The following is a 15,894-nucleotide window of genomic DNA, read 5'->3' as shown; positions in this document are numbered from 1 at the left end:
TTAAATAAAACCAGATTCAAACCGTAGGTTTAGACTTTAAAGGTCACCCTTTAAGCATAGTTCTTCATTGCAGTCTAGAATTTTATTCTTGCTTCTTAGATGATAGCATTTCATTTCAAAATCATCTCCAGCTCTGATACTGTATTTCATTCTTTTGTTTCAATTCATTCTCAGAGGCAGTAATTCCCACTGTATACTAATGTTTAGACTGAATACAATTTAGGTTGGCTCCTTATGAGGCTACTGACCTTGGGCATATGACTGAGCATCTCAGCAAATCAATATTCTCATTTTAAAGTAGGAATTATCAAAGAGCACTGTGGAGACAGATTGAGTTTTTTTATTTGAGAGCTTTATTGGGACATAGAGAATAGCCAATAACCAGCTTTTTTTTTTTTTTTAAATTCTCATTTCTTTAAACACTGGCTAAACAATGTAGCCCCTTATCACTAACTACCTCATTTAGTCTTTCATTTTCTGGTTTTCAGTTTCCTTTTTTTGTGACTCTGTCTTATGCACTTAGTCTCCAGATTAATGCTTTGTCAATCAGTGGTTCTGAAGTCAATGACACATGCCCTATTTTCCTTGCTGCTTAGATATACTTGCTGCTATTGATCAACTTATTTGCAATTCTTTGCCCTGTATTTGAAACACTAATAGCTAAGGACTAAAGGACCATTTTTTTATTATCTGTGAGGTTATTTCCAAAACACATAGGCTACTTTAGAGACCACCTTGCCCAATTCCTTGTTTACAACATTAGGAGTTAGAAGTGTCGAATGCTATGCTTAAGGACACACTAAAGACAGACACTGAGCTCTCCTAAGTCTTCGCTGTAGCACACACAACACTGGGCGAGGGCAGGGGGAACGGATACTCAAGGAATGATCAAATGATCCTCTGCTTTTCCATCCCAAGTAGAAGGAGATGATTCCTTCATTGTTGTTCTTTAGGTGGGAGAATCTTGTGGCTTTGCTTTTATATACAGGCCTTAATCACAATGTACCTTTGATATACATTTCATGAATGGATGTATCCTCCCTATAGACCTGGAAGTCCAGGACATGATTATATAAACTGGAATTTTTCTTTTTTAATATAACATTTTATTAACGCTTAACTCTTTGATACCTTCATATATTTGATGGTATTAACTCCCCACCCTCTCTCCAACTTCTCCCAGATCCACCCCTTTCTTCCCCCATCTGCCCAACTTCATGTCTTTTTTTAAACCTACCTACCAAGTCCACTTGTTGCTGTTATGCTACCCTTGTCCTCAGAGATGTGGGGCTCTCCACCTTGGCTGACCTACCAGAAGCCACAACCTCAAGGACAACTGACTCTCTCCCTAAGAAGCCACCAGTTGTCAATAGCTCCTCAGTTAGGAGTGGAGGCTCCTCCCCCTCCATGCTAGAACATTGATTGGTTTGATCTTGTAAAATTAGCACTTTCCTCAACTCTTTCTATGAACCAGGGACTGTTTTAAAGTGCTTTCCATATATTATCTCTTGGAAACCTTTTGATGACCTGATGAACAGGTACCGCTACCAGCATTTTGCAGAGGCATCAAAAGACAGGTCCCTTGCCAAAATCTCATCACCAGTGCTTATGGGAATTAGGATTCAAACCCAGGCATTCTACCCTCCAGGCTGGCGTCTTTGATTCTCTAGAGCTGTTCATGCGCCCCATGCAGCAAGGGTGGCAAAGGGCAGGCATTCTTAGCTTCACACGTGTTCTGCCACCTTGTATTGCTCCACTGACATCAGGAGTGGGTTCATCAGAGTCCACATGTGTGCTGTGACAGCACACACATGAAAGAAAGCAGCTTTCAGGTAACATGTATGGGCCGAGGCATTGGTTCTTTTTGTATATAAGTTTAGGAAAGAATTCAAAACCTGCCATTAAAATTATTTTGTTCAGATACACCAGATTCCTAAGGTTAAAGGATTAAATTCCTTAAGTGATTAACCTGACTTTGCTTAGTGTATTTCTATTTCACTCGTAGGACATAATAAGCAAGGCCACACTTATTCAATGTCATTGGGATAAGCTTACAGCAGGGTTTACTTTACAGTCAGCATGGTTTTCTAGTCCTGGAGGATGTCTCTCGAGAGAGAGGTGGTGTCAGATCCTGAGAGGAGAGCCAAGTGGAGCTATTGGGATGGGCAGCGGTGGCAGGCATAGTCACTGACCCTGTCTGTGGGGACTTACCTTTCTCCCAGCCCTCTCGCTAATGTGGCCGAGAGTAGAGGTCTTAAATGGTTCCCCCAATAATTTTCCTCACCACGATGAAAGTAGTGTTACTTTGGATTCATCTTGAATTTGTTTCCATGGCCTGATCTTAGAGCAGAAGAACATTTTGTATTCTTTGTTGGGAAAAAAAAAAAACCAACAACAAGTGATTCTTTCTCAAGTCAAAATATTGCTTAGCTTGCGAACCTTCTAAAGGCACTCAGTCCAGGATGCCATCCTGGGTTAGCCAAGAGTTCCTTATGCCATTGCCAGGCCTAGGGTAATTATGTTCAACAGAGGAATGGTAGCTTAGACACAAAAGCCTTTGTGGATGAAGATTATACCCCTTTTGTCAGTCTCATAATTATATGTGCCTGCTCTTGACAGCAGAGCTAGAAGCTAGAAGAAAATGTCAAGAGTACCTTCACTAACCCATTATTTTATAGAGGAGGAACTTGAAGTTTGGGGTTAGATAATGCTTTCAAAGTTATAGCTATTTGGAGGTGGATGGCTATCTGACTGTGATCATTGATAAAATAAGATTTTAGTTTTGAGATTTTTTTAAAACATTTGCTATATGTTAGGTACTTTCTGTGTGCTCTGTCCTTGCTTTATTTGACTCCACTCTACAAGTGGTGTGCAATATTCTTTGTTGTGATCATTATCATTCTGATGGGCAAACAGAGGCTCAGACAGGTCTGGAGACTTTGAGGTCCGCAGAAGTCAGATTGCCAGCAAGAGGTGGATGCTGGAAGCCTTCTGCCACAGCAAAGGGCTTGACCCATCAAACAACACTGGTTTTAAAGCCAGAGTCCTTTTAGCTTGTAGCACAGTTTCTGATCAGCAAGATAGGTCCTTCGCTTTGCTCGTGAATCAGAGTTTCCAGTCTAGTCATTCGTAGAAGGGGTTGAGCAATAAATTAGGTTAGGGGTGGAAATGAAAGTTTAAACACTAATTCCAAAGAGGGCCCTTCGTTGCAATGAAGTGGAAACAGATGGTGGGGAAGAGAGAGAGCGTGCTGGCCTGGGCATTAAGAGCAATCACTTTTGGGGCTTGGGTTTGTGGAAACGCATCCTAAGGATTTGCTTTATTTTTACGCCCTTACAGGTCCATCCCTCATGAGCGGAGAATCTTAACCATCCTGCAATGGCTTTCATTGCCAGACAATGAGAGGTATCTGTCTGTTCTCGTCTGTCCTTTTCTTTCTTTGGGTGCATTTCCATCTTGGGCACAACACTAGATGGCCCTCACATAGACACCCAGCCAAGGACTGAGGTTATTAAAAGTCTTGTGGTTATTAAACTTTATTTCCTTAAGAAGTTTTGAGTTACTGGGAGCCATTTCATTACATGGCTAACTCCAGCTGTTAACCTTGGTGGCTTCAGTGGACCTGAGGCTTTGATAAAGGAATCGATCAGCAGCTGCCCGAGGATTGAAAGGCGTGAAGACTGAGTGTCACCTTGAACATGATCTCCCAGTCCGCAGATTGCGTGGCCTGTGGCGATGATCACCGTATTCTGCTATCGAAGGATCAGAGTCCCCAGTGATGTTCAATCTTTTTTTTTCATTGTGCCTTTTAATCCTTTGAAGTGAAACCTGCAGTTCCCCCAGTGGGGAGCAGTGTAGGGGGGTAGAGAGGTGGGTGAGGAAGTAATGAAGGTAAGATTTTCCATGGTGATACTAATAGTGGGCGGAGGCTAGCTAAACTTGAAGGATTTTGTTTTTAAATTAAATTTTTTAGACTGGCATTCAAAGTGATGGGTTTCATTATGGCATTTGCACATGTGTTATCATGTGTTATCATGTGTCATCATGCTTTGCTCCTTTTATTTCCTTCCCACTGCCTTCCTGTGCCCTCGACCTTCCTGTGTCCATGAAGGTTTATTTTTTTTATTTATTTATTTTTAATGTGTGTGCGCTGTAGGTTGCTCTGTGTAGCCTGGCTTTGACCCTGGTTCTGATTTTTCCCCAGGCCTTCAGTTTATGCCTTCTATTCTGAGCAGCCTGATTTCTCTGGACACAAATATGGCCCTTTCGGCCCTGAGGTTAGTAGTTTATCATCTGCCTGAGGAGAACCCATGTTCCCAGGCCACCGAATTTCCAAAACCTTACTTCAGGGTTTGTGTAAAGTCTGGGAGTTTTCAAACCTACAAAGCATAAACAATGTCAAATCATTTCAGGAAGCTTAAAAAACAAAAACAAAACAATGAAAAACTTAAATATACTTGTTTCTCTTACAGGAACTTCCTTTCAGATTGCTTGGTATAGAAACATATCCCAAACACAGTATTATGGGGGATGGGGGGGTCTTTCAGCCCTGAAGGTATTAGTGGAACAATATGAAGGATTTGGCCCCAGGACATAGGGATCTATGAAACCTCTGAGATGCAAGACATCACAACTGGATTTTAACAGCTTTAAAATGCTTACACAGTTTTCAGAGGGGAAGTTATTTCACCAGCTCCAGTAGCCTGAGCATGTATTATTAACCTGACATGCGGCATAGCAGAGACACATTTTATGGGGTATTTGAACATAGGTGTTCGTAGTGTGGAACCATATGCACTCCCGAAGGTAAACTGAGTTCTTGAATGAGAGAGATGCTCCACTGAGGCCTGTGACTAGTGGAGCTGGTGGCATCCTGGTCACACTTAGCCATCCCAGTAGAAGTCAATCTGTCTGTAAGGTACAGATCACTGTGACGTCACGTGCCGGAAATGGTTGCCTATTACTGTTTTTCATTCATCTGTGATGGAATTCTTGTTAACATTTCAGTACAGATCCCTTGAAACATGATAAACATCTACAAGTCAAAAATCCTAAAATATTTTAGATTTTTCTGTTTTTCCCATGGGTCACAGAGGTTACCACAACAATGGGAAGCCTGATTTGAGCTGAGGAAATTATTTTAAAAAGCCTTGGTTGATGGGGGCTGTGTCCCTGGAAGCCTGTGAAGGCACAGCGGCTCTAACCAAATTCACTGTGTTCAGCACAAGGATATATCAGAGATGCGGGCAAACGTGTCTTGATTTAAGCAGCTTGTGAACAAATCGCTCTATGTCTAAACCAAGGCAGGGAATATGAAGAAGCCATAAGGATTTCTGGATGCTTTAACATCAATTCAGTGTTTGGTCATTTTTTTTTTTTTTTAAGCACTAGAAACTAGTAACTATGTGAACCCATTCATAGTTTGTCTTGAATCACGGAAGTCATATAAATCTGGGTCTCTTTTATCCTTTTGATGTTCAAGCATTATTGCGTTATTATGAAACACAAATGATGAAACAAGATAAAGATCTGCATACATGAGACACAAAAAGTAAGGATGGCTGTTTTGTCTTTGGGAAGATTTTTTTTTTTTGAGGTTCGTCTAAAATGAACTAAAGGAACCAGATTTTATTAAAATGAAAAAAAAATCCACCCCACTAAACACCTAACTAGTTCCATGTGCTCTATTAAAAAGTCAACTTTGTCTGAATACTATCCTTTAAAAGAAAAAAAAAACCAGGAATTGATATTGATATAGCCACTCTTTTGAAAGTTGAGACCGGTGCTTAAAGACGTTTGGGGCTGTTTTGGTTCCTTGGCAAATGAAGGATTTGTGTTAGATTCCCAGACCATGAACCTTCTTCCCACAGAACAACCTGACCTTCCCACAGAAGAGGGGATGGGTGAAGCCACTTATCAACAACTATGTTCAAATTACAGGCAAGAGCTGGCTCTTAACAATACACATGAGTTATCACACATCTGATTCCTTAAATCATATGGCTTAGCAGTGAGTGTTCTTTCCCAGGGACATCTCTGAGTTTGTGATGTGTGTGGTTTCCTTACAACTACCTTGCGAAAGCAGGTATATTTTGAGTAAGAAACAACCTAGTTGTTCTGAAGTGCTGAGCAATGACTAAATGGAGCAAGGTGTAGAATGCTTTAATTTGGTATAATGATGGTTTCTATGTCCATAATTGCTTATAAACATACAAGTCTTTTCTCCCCATAGTATTTTTGAACTAAGAGTTGTAAGTATTCTCATTGTGTTCTTTTCAGTATTAATACTGTAGTTTTCTTCCCTATCTGTTGGGTAAACATTATTAATTGCATACCTTAGAATATATGATAGCCTGCTCATATTTTTCTCATAAAGAAAAGTACATTTTCAGATTTTTGAATTTTTAACTATTTTTTTTTTTTGAGACAGGGTTTCTCTGTGTAACAGCCCTGACTGTCCCGAAACTCACTTTGTAGACCAGGCTGATCTCGAACTCACAGAGATCTGCCTGCCTCTACCTTTCAAGTGCTGGGCTTAAAGGTGTGAGCCACCACCACCCGACTCTACTGTTTTTCATATGGTTCTAGTTACTTCTACTGAAATCAAGACAAAATGGTTTTGTGCTTTTAAAATAAAACCAAAGCAAGTCAGTCAAGCCTCTCTTGAGTCATAAGTGTGAATGGCTTATATACATGTTTATCATGAACATATAAATGTACATTTATATATATATATATATATATGTACATATACACAGTCATGTGTCCTCAGATATTAAGTATGCATGAGAGCACCATACACTTGGTGAAAGGTTATTTTTTAAAAATGCATACCATTTTATAAATAACAAGAAAACACTTGCACTTGAAATTTAATTGGAATAACTCTCGCTGGCAGAAAGCTGTATGGTACAGTAAGAGAAATTCAACTGAAGTCTGTTCTTTGTTTGTTTAATAGTTGAGTATACTTGTTTTTCGGGGTGAGTCTCAAGAGCTGTTAACTGAGACGGCCAAACACGGGGCTAACAGTTTCGAGGAATGGCATACTGCTCCTGGTTTCCTAGTGTAATGGTGAATGTTCAAAATATGCTTGCTTTTGATTATTGGCACAATCTTTTTTTCTCTTTGACTTCTGCTTCCCCTGTGACTTCCTGTTTGGCTGCTCTTCTGGGCCTAGAGGCAGAGCTTTGGCTGGCTGGTCCCGACCTTCAGATGGGAACGAATCCTTCTGAAAAGCAGGGACGATCGCACCCCCCTCCCTCCCATCCTCTGAATAACCTCAGGCTAAAACTTCTAAATTCAGGCTGAAGTATGGCTGGTCAGTGAAAAACTTAGCTTTCGTCTCCCTCTAACATTTGAAGAAAGAGATAATGCCTTTGTCATGACTGGATGAAAACTCAGTTGGCTTAAACTCCGTTCCTTCTGCTCTTCTAACCTGCTGCAATTGGAAGGGTTCTCTCTGGGCGTCTTTGGAATGTTGGAGTCTTTTGCAAATGGCCTAGAGTTTGATGGGCAGATTTGAGCGCTCGCGGAATGTACTCGGTGACCATGACATGGAAAAAAAAAAAACCCTCTTCCTTTTCCTGCTCTTCTCATGGAGTTTTGCCTAAAGTAGAAGCATTAAAACCAAAGCAAACCAGACCATAGTCTACGGGGCTGTGACTTTCGACTGCTCTGCCGGAGAGAGAGGGTGAGACAGAAGAGAGGTGCTCTTGCAGCCGCTCGCTTGCCCTGGGAATGGAGCAACCGCATGGCAGTTGCTCCCCTTGGTGACACTAACGCTGTTCCTCTTTCTGCCCCTGCCTGCATCCTCAATGGCTCTTGGAACAGTTCTGCCAAGAGATAAGGTAGCTAGGTAGACGGCAGGGCCTGCTGCTTGGATTCACCTTTGCACCATCAGCAAATCAGGGGCTGGTTTTCTCCAGCACTGGGACCTCTTCCTTCAGTTGGTGGTTAGATGTTACCGTTCTCTGGGTTTCCAGACAGTACTTAGGGAATCACTGTTGCCTCAGACAGGGAGGGAGCCGGCTTCCCGTATCAAGACTCTGGGTGGAGCCTTTCTTCATCTCTCTACTGTGATGAAGAAATCTCAGTGACTTTTCCTAGTTCGAATTTTCAAAAAGGATTTCTAAACACGCAGTCCCGTGCTCCTCTTACCTGCTGAAAGTCCTGATGTATACGAGTTCATTCAGGACCCATGGGGACTGTTTATTATTTCTGTTTCATTTTGTCCTTGGCTGAACATGCAAGCTGAGAGCCCTGTGATATATTTGATCGTGTGACCAGATAGATGTCCATCAGTCACTGAACTGGAACCGCCTACCTGAACCTCATTGTCATCTTGAGGTGACCAAGTGACTTTGACTCTGGTTACAAGCTAGTATTCCATGCACAGAGAGATTTCTGTAACCAAGGGACAGTCTATTTACAGCCCAGGAGTCATGCAGCTTGCCTAATGTCACTTTCAGATGAATCCAAACATGAGCTTTTCAGCCCAAAGCACCTATATGACTAGAGCCTCTGAAATCACATCCTGTGGTCAGCCATGAAGCTGGGACCACATTGAGACCCAGGGCAGAGGCTTCTCTCTATAGAGGGCCCTGAATGGCCTCCCCTTCTAATGTGTTCTTCCTTAAGGAGAACTTAGTTTTCTTATCTCAGACTCTGCTGACCCCAGATGGGATGAGCTTTACTATCTGGCCCAGGGGGGCAGACGACTTCTGAGTGCAGACATCTCTATCCGCCAGCACAGGAGTGTAGTTATGGCTCACCTCTTACTCCGGCTAAGAGACCTAAGAGGAAAGTTGCCCCTAAGAGGAGACAGGAAAGACCAGTTTCTCCTCCAAAGAAAAGAAGAAGGAAATTGCATAGGATGGATCATTATGCAGCGGAAGCTCGTCAGGACAAAGTAAGTTTATCTACTGTTCCAAACCTCTGCGGCGGGCAGGGCTGCCTTTGGTACCTCGGTTTGAAAATAGTCTGGGTAAGGTTTCGGATAACTGGTGCATGGTTCTTGGCTTTGAGTCCAGGGCCATCTGGTCCATCAGGGGTTAACGGTGATGTGAAGACATCTTGAACTCTCCTTACAACAGGGAAAAGAAGAGGAGTCTTTTATCCTCTTTAAAGTTAGTTGACTCCACGTGGATGTTGCTGTTTACGCTGGAGGGACAGCTTGGATGGCTGTTGTTTCTGCTTGAAAAAAAAAGTCACTGTGGCTTGTGGTGCTGCCTCTTGAGAAGATTCTAGAAGGTAGTGGGGTGTGGTTTGGTTTTTTTTTTTTTTCTACAGCAGTGTAGGTTAGAACTTGACGACAGAATGCGGACTTACGTGAGTAGTGTCTACTTTCTGAGACCAGCAGAGGTCTTTGTGGCCAGGAGAATAGTTGAGACAGCAGGAAAGAGAAAATGATGGGCAGAGCGTCATGTTTTTCTCAGAGTGATAGTAACAGGGTTTACTTTCAACAGTTACATTCAAAAGAACCTTCTGCTTATTCATTTGAAGGATTTCCCCAAACCTTTGAATTCCTCTGAGACATATTCTTCTTTATGAACCTGATTGCTAAGACGTAGGTTCTGGATTTTTACCTGGCTTGTCCCATTGAATGAGGGAAAATAGCTCCGAGCCAAGGATAGACATGTGTTATGCATTTCGTGTTTCCATGTCTAGACACGGATCTTGGAGGACAGTGTGTGTTTCTCAGACAAATACCGCGTAGTCTCACATCTGTTAGTCCCTTCAGGTTTTGTGGCACATCTCACTCTGCAGCTTTCCATTGTGATTTGGAATGCTGTCGCCTGTCGTGAAGAGAAAATGCTGCCACCTTGTTTCATGAATGAAACGATACAAGGAAAGGTCTCGAATCACCTGAGAAGATTCAAATGGCAGAGGCCATAATGTGTTTGGTTGGAAGTGATGCTCAGGTCTCTTGTTTTCGTTTTGGTTATCTTGGATATATGCGTGTGTGTTTGTTATCTAAGTTGTAGAATTTACCTAAACTATGAGGTTTCATAAAAATCTTTCCGTTTCGTCGTCAGATGAGTCTAGGGAGGCGATCCGATGTACACGTGGGTGCTCAGAACTCCTGTTGAAGATACAGTCAGTGGGAGATGGTGGATAAAGTTTCTTGGGCTTTGGAAATGTTCCTCGGAGAAGAATCGGGAGTTTGTATTTCATTAGTCTAAACAGAACACATTCTGCAGTTCGTTTTTGTTTGTTAGGATTCTTGGTGATTCTTATTTAATCTGTTTGTAAAGAGTGAGGTCGAGAAGCAGTAACCTGGCTTAGGACAGCTTCATTTGCAGGCAGTTGGTTGCTCTCTAAGGTGGGCATTTAGGGTCTTCGGAACAAGGGATGAATCCTATTTTATTAATGATGTCCTGATTTGTTTCCCAGGAGGAGGTGATGGTTTTAATCTCTAAATTTAGTGCTTTGTGAATCCCTCAGCCTCTCTCTCTCTCTCTCTCTCTCTCTCTCTCTCTCTCTCTCTCTCTCGACATAGTTCAAAGTTGGGTGATTTTACACAGAGAACATGGGTTCCGCTGTCTGACCGTCTGTTCAGTTCCTTCCTTTTTTTTCTTCCTTCCTTCCTTCCTTCCTTCCTTTCTTTCTTTCTTTCTTTCTTTCTTTCTTTCTTTCTTTCTTTCTTTCTTTCTTTCTTTTCCTATTCCCTCATAGAACTAGAAAAGCCATTTTGCACCTCAAAAAGAATTCGCCTCAGCAATTCGTGATATTTTCACATCAAAACCTTTCAAAAAAGATGGGATCAGGAGAGCTTCTTGCTTTTTTTCCATTAAAAAAAAGTGTGGGAAATAGTGGGGAAATATTCCCTAGACAAAACTCTGCCTCTGGGCCGGAAGTTTTCTTTCCAGAATGTTCTAAGAGTAGAAGATCTATGGAAATCGAAAGGTTAAAAATGCATAAATAAGTTTGTGAGGACTAACTTGCTTTTTACAGATGACAAATCCCCTGCGGGAGATTGACAAAACCGTGGGGCAGTTAATGGATGGACTGAAACAGCTCAAACTACATCGGTGTGTGAATGTTATCTTTGTTGGAGACCATGGTAAGACTTCATTCCTATTCTTTGTTATTAAGATAGAAGTCTTGCAGGGCAGTGGTAGCACAGCCCTTTAATCCCAATACTCTGGAGGCAAAGGCAGGTGGACCTTTGTGGGTTTGAGACCACCCTGGTCTACAAAATGAATTCTAGGACAGCCAGGGTTACACAGAGTAACTCTGTCTCAAACAAACAAACAAACAAACAAACAAAACAAAACAAACAATAGAAATTTCCTAGGGTGCTGAGAAAAGGAATCGTTGCTCTTAGAATCCACGGTTCTGTTCTTAATTTTTTTCTTTTTCTTCTTCTTTTTTTAATTGCTTCAGGATAGGGAAAGAAGTTAAGTCATGATACAACAGTTAGAGAGACCCAGATATTTCTGCATTCTCATGTTCTTTGCAGGAGAGGCCTTTCTGCAAAACTCTGTCTCCTCTTGCAATGTTGCAGACATCTGATGCATGCTATTAATGACTTCCTCTTGGACTTCTGCATAGCAGGTGATAGTCTCTTGCCTCTGTGAAGTCAAATGGTTTCCTGGAGTTCTCAGGGGGGAGTTCAAAGCCTCAGCACAGAACACCATTAAGAAAAAGAAGTAGTGTAGGAAATGGCCTGCTCTCCCTCCCTTCTTTCTTTAAACACACACACACACACAGACACACAGACACACACACACACACACACACACACACACACACTCAACCTTTCGCCTAACTCCTTCCAGATCCAACTCAATCTTCCTCAACTCCTCCCATCCTTATAGCCTCTTTAAAAAAAAATAAGCCACTAAGTGCAGTTTAAGCTACCCATATATTTATGACTGTGGGGCCATCTGTTGGAACATGGTAGACTTACCAGGACATGTATCCTTAAAGAAAACCAACTTTCCCTCCCCTAGGGCTCATCAACTGTCAATAGCTCTTCAGTTAGAATGGAGTCTCATGATTCCTTCCCCATTCCATCATGGATGTTGACTGTCTTCATCTGGTCCAGGCCATCACAGGTGCTGTGAGTTCATCAGTGCAGCGGTCCTGTCATGTCCAGAAGACATTGTTTCTCTCTTGCCCCAGCTCCAATCTCTAGATCTCATGCTCTTTCCACCCTGCAATGGTCGCTGAGCCTCGGGGAAAGAGACGTGATAGAGATGTTCCGTTTATGGCTGAGCACGCCACAGATCCTTTCTTGCCCTTTGACAAGTTGTGAGTTTCTGCACTAACTGTTGTCCATTGCACAAAGAAAATACCCTGATGAGCTCTGAAAGATTCATTACCCTATGGCTAGAGAAACACAACTTTAGAGGGCATTTGGATACTTTGTCCTCTTAGTTGAATAAGAGTAGGCTTACCCCTGGGGCTTATAAGTTCATCAGCCATGTATTCTTGGCCAAATTTACGTTATCAGACTTGTGCTTCCTCCTATAGAGCAGGCCTGGAACCCAAGCAGGGAATGATTGGTTACCCGTATCACATTTATGCCACGGTTACACCCATGGAGCATCTTGCCACACTGGTCATTGTCGTTCATTGGGTTCACAGCTGAGCAAGACTGTTTGGCTCTTTATCTCAGCAGCCTACATAGCTCCTTCTAATACTATACAATCTAGCTAGCTACATATTCACTACCACTAACTTGATTTTTCAGAGAACAGTTCTTTTCATAGACATGCAGACTCAGTTCTAGAGTGTGCCACCAATGTTCTGAAACTATCAAACTGTGAACGATAATAATGACCTTGGAATTTGGGGCTGTTCCGTCTAGTAGGTCTAGTAGAGCGTTTAAAAATAAAAATCCAAATTGATTGATTTCTTCGCAGTTCTGTTAATACTAGTTAGTGAGTCTCCTTAGTCATATTTTGGCCCTTGAAATTTTATATCCAGAGCGTTCTAGAAGATCTGAGAAACTGGGCAAGGGGTGGGGGGTTTGCGGGCGCTAACTTGCTTCCCTGAGTGGATTAAATGACACCCTCTGTAAGATTATTCTCTACTAGTCTGGCTTAGTGGAAAGCTGCAGACAGGATGGAAATTGGGAGCTTGTGACACACTAATTCAATTTAAGTTGCCCAGAAGTGTGGAGAGCATTTACTCACAAGCTGGAGGCAGACATCTAAGAAGCGGATGGTCCTAGTGAGTCACATGTCGGAGCACCATAAAGGTCACACGCAGAGTAAAACCCTCTCACAATGTAAAGATTGCGGAATGAATGGACCCATTGGTTCTGGGAAGCTAGGGCTCCTCTTTTTTGGAAGGCATCTTGCCTAGCATTTCAGGCGACCCTGGGCTTTGACAGAATGGATTTCTGTGGAGCTCAGGTTGCACCATGACCCTTACACAATCTGCCTCTGTGAATCTCAACTCCCTCATCTGCAGAATGAAAACACGGACTCCACACTCCACACAGGGGACTTCAGTCTGGAGGGAAGGGAAGGAGGCAGATTCTAGAGAAACTGTGGGCACATTTGACTGATTCTCTCTGCAACCTAGGGAGATTGCTTGCTCAGTGTTGGAACTACAGAAGCGACTACTGAGATGTAATGTAGGAACAGAAGATTCTTTCTGTCTACTGTTCTTCTGAATGTGGAGATTTTTCCCTTTCTGGGGCAACGTTTTACTAGAACACATAGTTGTTCATTATTTTAGCGCTTTCATGTTGAAAGTTTCAGTGTTAAAAGAAAGCACATGCTGGGCAGTGGTGGCACAGGCCTTTAATCCCAGCACTCAGGAGGCAGAGGCAGGAGGATCTCTTTGAGTTTGAGGTCAGCCTGGTCTACAGAGAGAGTTCCAGGATAGCTAAAACTACACAGAGAAACCCTGTTCTGGAACAAAAAAAATAAAGAAAAGACTTTTAAAAAATGCAATATGATTGTGTTATATTAAAATGTTTTACTCCTTCGTGCTAGTTGATATTAAAAACTAAAAGAGAGTCAGTGAGATTGTTCAGCGAGGAAAAGTGTGTGCCGGGTGACCTGAGTCAGTTCCATGGAACCTGTGAAAGGGTGCAGAGAGGACTGGCTCCACCGAGCTGTGTTCTGTTCTCCCCACGCGCACTGCAGCGCCACCCATGATGACTGCCCAACAGCAGTGAAACAATCTAGAGAGAGAAGAGACAGAGCCGGGATTGCCAAACATGATCATTGGAATTTTACCAGATCTGGACCACTCTGGATTACATTTCTTTAAACTCTTAAGACCCATGTAGAATCATTTATTTTCCATCTTAGAGGATAGTACCGTACTAGATTGTGGTAGGAAATTCAGTGGTCTCCCTTGATCCAAGGAGGATCTGTTCTGACTCCTAGTGTATGTCTGCCATTGCAGTTGGCACTCTTCTGATACACCTGTCTGCCTTTCCGGACACACTTGTAACTATAAGATATAATTGATAAATCAGACATAGTAAGAGATTAGCAACAATTGCCAGTGATAAAACACATCAATTAGGAGGGCACGCTGTGGAAAGTTATATGAATGTGATCTCTCTTAACGACTGCGCAGACACACTGGCTAAAAGTTTGACTTACGCCTTGAGCAGAAGGGAACAGGGTAGCAATCAATTTCATTAAGCAATTTAGAATGGCAATTTCAAATTTGTAAGTTATTGGGTTTTGGAATCTCTCATTGATATGTTTTGGGTTGTTTTTTTTACCAGATAACTAGAACTTCAGAGAGTCAAACGATAGGTGTGGGGTGACACCAGCTACACCGTCAACTTCCGCTGTTCTGGGTCAACATGGGAATTCTAAAAAAACATTCATGAAGATTTCTATGAGATTTAGATCTCTAGAGTGGCTAGAGTTTATGATCTAAAGACTTAAATTAGTTTTCAAAGTGTTAAAAATTTCCCTAAAAGGCAGAAAACAAATTTGAGGGTGGGAAAGAATATTGGTTGGTTAAAAAAAAAATCCCTCACTCGACCTTTTCTGTGTGGCAGAAGCTAACTTCCAGTTACGTAGCCTACAACCTGGTTTTGTGCATTATTTTGTTTTTCAGTTTGGGTGGACATATGAACTGACTTTGCTTTTCTGTCCCTCATTTTTTGCTTTGCCTGTATTGTCAGCAACACCCAAGGCCAACAGTGAAGACAGAGTGAGGAGCTGTGGCTCTATCCTTAAGAATGGAGATGTACTAGAAAGAGGGAGATCAGGAAGCATTTAAATATGTGTGTATGTGAACATGTGCGCTTGTGCACATGCGTGTGTGTGTGTGTGTGTGTGTGTGTGTGTGTGTGTGTGTGTGAGAGAGAGAGAGAGAGAGAGAGAGAGAGACAGACAGACAGACAGACAGAGAGACAGAGAGACAGAGAGACAGAGAGAGAGTTTCTTTGCTGGCAGAGACCAGAGGTGTCAGATCCCTGTGGGGCTGAAGGTAACAGGCACTTGTAATCTCCTTGACTAGCAGTCTAAGAATTGACCTCTGGTCCCCTGCAAGAACGCTATGTACTTTTTAAGCACAGCGCCATCTTCTCAGCCCTAGAAATGACATTTTGTAAAGGAGAAGTAGAAGAGCTTTTTCCAGTCATTTATGCCACTCTCTCCCTAATCCTGAAGCAATAGGGTCTACCTTTTGTTTGTTTGTTTGTTTGTTTGTTTATGATGAGTGATAAACAACTTGTTGGTATTAGTAGTTTCCCATGTTTTGATTTCTAGAAATATTTAACATCTTTCCTGTTTGGCATTGCTGGACGGTTATAAATACTTTCTGGTATAAAAATTGCTCATTGTATACTGAGGAGAACAGCTTGATTGTGATTATAAAGAACTTTACAGATGTGAAATGACCTCTGGTGACCTACCTGAGGACCACCTTACTGCCTTCCGTGCACTATCTGTGTCCCTGTGTTCA

At 42.2% G+C, this 15,894-nt stretch overlaps 1 protein-coding gene across 5 annotated transcripts in view; it reads left to right on the top strand.

Moving 5' to 3' along the window:
- Enpp2 (ectonucleotide pyrophosphatase/phosphodiesterase 2) overlaps positions 1 to 15,894 on the top strand; it is a 115,091-nt gene that overhangs the window by 66,353 nt on the left and 32,844 nt on the right. For 3 of the 5 annotated variants that reach the window (XM_085678971.2, XM_085678975.2, XM_085678974.2), the window contains exons 10-12: positions 3,340 to 3,405; positions 4,205 to 4,277; positions 10,954 to 11,062. In XM_085678971.2, coding sequence (XP_085535097.2) covers positions 3,340 to 3,405; positions 4,205 to 4,277; positions 10,954 to 11,062 — 248 coding nt within the window. Of the gene's footprint in view, positions 1 to 3,339; positions 3,406 to 4,204; positions 4,278 to 8,752; positions 8,909 to 10,953; positions 11,063 to 15,894 lie in introns of all 5 variants that reach the window. The other 2 variants (XM_085678973.2, XM_085678972.2) reach the window with 1 other exon arrangement.

This window comes from Myodes glareolus, chromosome 19 (assembly GCF_982192425.1).
Source record: "Myodes glareolus chromosome 19, mMyoGla1.1, whole genome shotgun sequence".
In the NCBI taxonomy this organism is placed as follows: Eukaryota; Metazoa; Chordata; class Mammalia; order Rodentia; family Cricetidae; genus Myodes; species Myodes glareolus.
The sequence above is the reverse complement of the archived record's forward strand: the minus strand, read 5'-3'. Positions and strand labels throughout refer to the sequence as shown.